Source organism: Chiloscyllium plagiosum, chromosome 37, assembly GCF_004010195.1.
Source record: "Chiloscyllium plagiosum isolate BGI_BamShark_2017 chromosome 37, ASM401019v2, whole genome shotgun sequence".
In the NCBI taxonomy this organism is placed as follows: Eukaryota; Metazoa; Chordata; class Chondrichthyes; order Orectolobiformes; family Hemiscylliidae; genus Chiloscyllium; species Chiloscyllium plagiosum.
The window spans coordinates 8,817,072-8,823,071 of NC_057746.1; the positions used below are offsets into that span (position 1 = coordinate 8,817,072).

Below are 6,000 nucleotides of genomic sequence, written 5' to 3' on the forward strand. Positions count from 1 at the left end.
TATTCTCACCAACATTGCCCTTTTGCAATACTGACAAACAGTATTCATTTAGCGCTTCCCCTGTGTCCTCAGTTTCCACACACATTTTTCCACTACTATCTTTGAATGGTCCCAATCTTACTCTAGTCATTCTTTTATTCCTGATGTAGCAATAGAAGGCCTTAGGATTTTCCTTGATCCTATCCACCAACAACTTCTCATGTCCCCTCCTGGCTCTTCTTAGCCCTCTCCTTCGATCATTTCTGACTAACTTATAACTCTCAAGCCCCCTAACTGACCCTTCATGCTTCATCCTCAAATAAGCCTTCCTCTTCCTCTTGACAAGAGCGTCAACCTCTTTAGTAAACCATGGCTCCCTCTCTCGACAACTACCTCCATGCCTGATAAGTATATACTTATCAAGGACCCGCAGTAGCTGTTCCTTGAATAAATTCCATGTTTCAAGTTTATCCATCCCATACAGTTTCCTTCCCCATCCTATGCATCCTAAATCTTGCTTAATCGCATCATAATTGTCTTTCCCCCAGTTATACCTCTTTCCCTGTGGTTTATACCTATCCCTGCCCAATGCTATTGTAAACATAACCGAACTGTGGTCAGTATCGCCAGCGTGCTCACCTACCTCCAAATCTCACACCTGGCTGGGTTCATTCCCCAGTACCAAATCCAATATGGCATCTCCTTTTGTTGGCCTGTCTACATACTGTGTCAGAAAACCATCCTGCACACATTGAACAAAAATTGACCCACTTAAACTGGCAGTGGGGTGACTCAGTGGTTAGCACTACTGCCTCACAATGCCAGGGACCCGGGTTTGACTCCAGCCTTGGGTGACTGTCTGTGAAGGAGTTTGCACATTCTCCCCGTGTCTGCGTGGGTTTCCTCCAGGTGCTACGGTTTCATCCCACAGTCCAAAGATGTGCAGGTCAGGTAGATTGGCCACGCTAAATTGTCCATAGTGTTAGATGCATTAGTCAGAGGGAAATGGGTCTGGGTGGGTTACTCTTTGGAAGGTCAGTGTGGACTAGTTGGGCCGAAGCGCCTGTTTCCACACTGTAGGGAATCTAATCAATAAACTACTTGAACTATAGTATTCCCAGTCAATATTGGGGAAGTTAAAGTTCCCCCATAACAACTACCCTGTTACTTTTGCTTCTATTGGGAATCATCTTTGCTATCCTTTCCTCTACATCCCTAGAACAATTCAGATGTCGATAGAAAACTCCCAACAGGGTGACCTCTCCTTTCCTGTTTCTCATCTCAGCCCAAAATACCTAGTGGATGAGTCCTCAAACGTTATCTCAGCTGCTGTAATACTCCCCTTGATTAACAATGCCATTCCCCCCCACCCCCCTCCTCCTTTACCATCATCTCTATTATCGCTGAAACATCTAAATCCCGGAACCTGCAACAACTATTCCTGTCCCTCCTCTAGTCATGTCTCTGAAATGGCCACAACATCGAAATCCCAGGTACCAACCCATGCTGCACGTTCACCCACCTTATTCCGGATGCTTCTGGCATTGAAGTACACACATTTCAAACCAACATCCTGATTGCCGGTGCCCTTTCGCAACCTTGTAAACCTATCCCTGACCTCACTACCCTCAACTTCCTGTACACTGGAACTACAATTCAGGTTCCCATCCTCCTGCTGCATCAATTTAGACCCTCCAGGATATTGGCACCGTTCTGGTTCAGGTGAAGACCATCCTGTTTGTAGAGGTCCCACCTTCCCCAGAAAGAGTTCCAATTATCCAAGAATCCAAAACCCTCCATCCTGCACCATCCCTACAACCACATGTTCAGCTCTCAGTTCTCCCAGTTCCTTGCTTCACTAGTATGTATCACAGGCAAAAACTAGAGATAACAACTCTGTTTGTCCTCGCTCTAAGCTTTCACCGTAGCTCCCTGAATTTCTCCCTAAAATTCCCATCTCTCTTCCTAGCTATGTCGTTGGTGCCTATGTGGACCACGACTTTGGGCTGCTTCCCCTCCCCCTCAAGGATCCTAAAAACACAATCAGAGACATCACAAACCCTAGCACCTGGGAAGCAACACACCAACCGTGAGTGTCTCTCGTTCCCACAGAACCTCCTATCTGTTCCCCTAACTATGGAGTCCCCAATCACTAATGCTGTGCTCCTCTTCCCCTTTCGTTTCTGAGCAACAGGGACAGACTCTGTGTCAGAGATCTGTGCCCCATTGCTTACCCCTGGTAGGTCATCCCTCCCAACAGTATCCAAAACAGTACATTTGTTGTTGAGGGGAATCCCACAGGGGTTCCCTGCACTGCCTGCCGGTTCCCTTTCTGTCCCCTGACGGTAACCCATCTACCTTTTTCACGTGGCTGTGGAGTAACTCCCTCCCTGTAACTCCTCTCAATAACCCTCTCCACCTCCCGAATGATCCAAAGTTCATCCAGCTCTAGCTCCACTTCCCTAACAGGATTCTCGAGGAGCTGGAGTTGGGTGCGCTTCCCACAGATGAAGTCAGCAGGAAGCTCCCACATACTGTAGGAGGAACATTCAACTGCCCTAATCCCCATTCCCACTATTCTAAATTCACAAACAGACAGATGAAAAAATGAAACATGAAAGAAAACACATCAGCTTACCAACCGATGCACAGAACTTATTTTTGATTAGAGGAGGAGAATGGGTGGGAGACATTGTCCGAGTAGTGTTTCGGATAAAGCAACCACCCAAAAAAAAACCTTGTGACCTGTCTGACTGCCTCAAGGAGCTGAACAAAGCCCAACCTGGAAGTAAGTCATTTATACTCTGTACTCACATATCCCGACAGGCTACGCTACTCCCTGATATTTACCTAAGATTTTCAAGATGAATTGTACAGTATGTTAATGGAAGTGTATAAAGGTTTTTGAAGAGAAGTTTGCAGATTTTGTACAGAGTTGAAATAGCCATTCAGAAAGTTAGCACATACTCGGTCTTATAAGAATTATATGGTTGTATGATTCTCATATTCTTCAAACAAAATTGGGCATTTCTTGACTCACTTGTTGTAGTGTGGACAAGGAATGTCACAGCAGCCTTCATAGAAAGTCACTGGTGATGCCAGCTGAAATATTTTTATCTACAAATTTACTTTGCAGCTTATAGAATCAGAGTTGACAATATTACTACCACCGGATATTTTGAAAACTACCAGGTGTCGATTACTAGAATTCTGAAAATGGGCCGTAAGTCTTTTTGAAAATTGTCTTCTTTTTGAACTGAATGCTTCTGTGAAACAGATGTTTAATGAGCATTAGTCATTTAATTGCAATTTCAAATCAATATTTTAATCAGCCCTAATAATTTTTCAAGAAATTTTCTCCCTAAATATTGCTAAAATATTCATGAACTTCTCGGCACTCATCTTTTCATGAAGAGGGACCTGAAGACTCATGACTCTTTCAGAGTGAGGAAATATCATCATTTTTTTGTTCTAAATGGACTACTCCTGATTTTGAAGAGTTAACCTGAGTTTTCTGTTCTCCCATAATGGGAAACCTCTTTCCACATCAAGCTTGTTAAGACTCCTTAAGTTTCAATTGGGTTGTCCCTTGTTGTTCTGAATTTTAGCAGAATGAAGCCGAGACTGCCCAGCCTTAGCTCATAACAGATCATGCCCATTATAGATCTTAGTCTAGTACATCTTCTTTCATGTGGAAAGAGACCGAAGGGGGGGGAATCTTTTTCATGCAGAGGGTGCCAGAGGAAGTGGTGGAGGCTGGTCCAATTGCAATATTTAAAAGGCATTTGGATGGATATGTGAATAGGAAGGTTTTGGAGGGATATCAGCTGAGTGCTGTCAGGAGGGACTAGAATGGGTTGGGATGTTTGGTCGGCATGGACGAGTTGGACCGAAGGGTCTATTTCCGTGCTGTACATCTCTATGAAGTTATGTGCCTCCAGTAAATTTGCATGCTTCTTTAAAGAAGAGACCTTTACTCTGTGCAGTACTCCAGACATGGCCGAACCACTGCCCCATAGAAATGAAGCAGAACTTTTGTATTCATGTCCATGTGCAAAAAAAAGACAGAATTCTATTAACTTTGCTAAATATCTGTTAAACCTGTGTACTAACCATGTGCAATACGTGCATGAGGGAAACTGTATACCTGTGCGTTTAGACCTCTGCAGTCAATAGCCATGTGGATAATATGATGTATTTTTAATTGTTCCTGTCAAAACTGATGAAATCACACTTTCCCCAATCCAAATGGTTTTGAAAGTTTAAGAATATTATGTCTACCAATTTACCATTGTCTACAGTATATGTTTGCTCATCAGTGAAGTTAAACATCACATCACACCAGGTTAAAGCCCAACAGGTTTATTTGGAGATAAACCTGCTGGACTATAACCTGATGTGGTGCGATTTTTAACTTTGTCCATCCCAGTCCAACACCAGCACCTCCACCTCCTCAGTGCAGTTCACAAGATTGATCCACCATGGTAGCCCTTTCTGAATCTGCCTGATTGCCTTCAGCTTATCCAAGTGCTCTGGTATTGTTTATTTAATAATAGCTTCTTTCATATTGCCTATGACATAAACTAAGCTGACCAGCCTAAGTTTTCTCACATTTTTTTCTCTGCACTACCTCTGCTATCTTCCAAAGTACTAGAGGAGCCCCTTAATCAGGGGAGTCTGAGAAAATGTAAACCACTGACAAATACCTCACTCAACACTTCCTTTAAGATATTACTTTCAGGACTAAGACACATGGCAGCTCACAGCTCCTGCAGCTTACTGAGTATCAATTTTCTGCTGATTCTGATTTTCTTGAGTTATAATTTTGTCGATTTAATAATATGTTCTTGCATCACAGATGTTATTGTGTATAATGAGAGTTATTGTATAATATCCATTCAATGTGAATTTTGAAAATTAGCTCTCCAATATGACTAGTCATCTAAGTTTTGTTAGAAAGCACTGAAAAAAAAAGCTTGAGGCCTCTACGGGTGTTTTAAAGTTTAATGGTGGTGACACCATCACACTGAGCATTAACACTGCTATTGCTGTGGAAGAATCACCTAACGTTCCATAAAAAATTACCAGGAATCACAGAAAATCCTTCATGAACTTAAACTTTAATCCTGCAAAATGTCTTCCCTGACTCCTCGCAAGCTCTTTAATTTCCTCCAATTTCTACAATCGTTGTTCCTGTGCTTATCAGATAACATTGGCTATGCTAATCATGCTGGCTTGCTTTGACCTATTGAACTAATCATCGTCTGCCACACTGGTTCCCTCCATCACACTGAACCTATTATATTACAACATCTTCAGCAGTAACTTGTCTCCCAGTGATGTCACTGACCTATCACAATGCACTGCCATTATCTGTTACTGGAGCCCGGTAACATGATCCCAGGCATACATTGTAACACTAAGGTAAATAACTTCCATACTACCTCATTCAAGAACAAAGTTAAAAGTCACACAACACCAGGTTATAGTCCAACAGGTTTAATTGGAAGCACTAGCTTTCGGAGCGACGCTCCTTCATCAGGTGATAGTGGAGGGCTCGATTGTAACACAGAATTTATAGCAAAAATTTACAGTGTGATGTAACACATTGTACTTTGCTCAAAAACTGCATGTAGAACTCTGAGCTCAAAAACTCCATGAATTTATGTAAAACTCCATTATCTCACTTTTTAGATTAAAATCAATCTAAACATCATGACATAGACAGAGAACACAGGGCTAACACCTTCAACACATTGTCTAGCTATCACCATTGTTAACAGCTAACCCGAGAATGTAACATTTTAAAAAAAACGGTTTTGTGATTTACACATGAAAGAAGTGAAACTATCACTGTATTCTAACAGATGAAAGGCTTAACAGACAATCAATTTTTCAATGTATAATTTCAGTTACATCACACTGTAAATTTTTGCTATAAATTCTGTGTTACGATCGAGCCCTCCACTACCACCTGATGAAGGAGCATCGCTCCGAAAGCTAGTGTGCTTCCAATTAAAC

At 42.1% G+C, this 6,000-nt stretch overlaps 1 protein-coding gene across 1 annotated transcript in view; it reads left to right on the plus strand.

Moving 5' to 3' along the window:
• The window catches only part of LOC122541280 (complement C4-like), a 65,125-nt gene that overhangs the window by 57,084 nt on the left and 2,041 nt on the right, over positions 1 to 6,000 (plus strand). Inside the window, exon 11 of the mRNA XM_043677904.1 lies at positions 3,116 to 3,202. Coding sequence (XP_043533839.1) covers positions 3,116 to 3,202 — 87 coding nt within the window. The remainder of the gene's footprint in view (positions 1 to 3,115; positions 3,203 to 6,000) is intronic.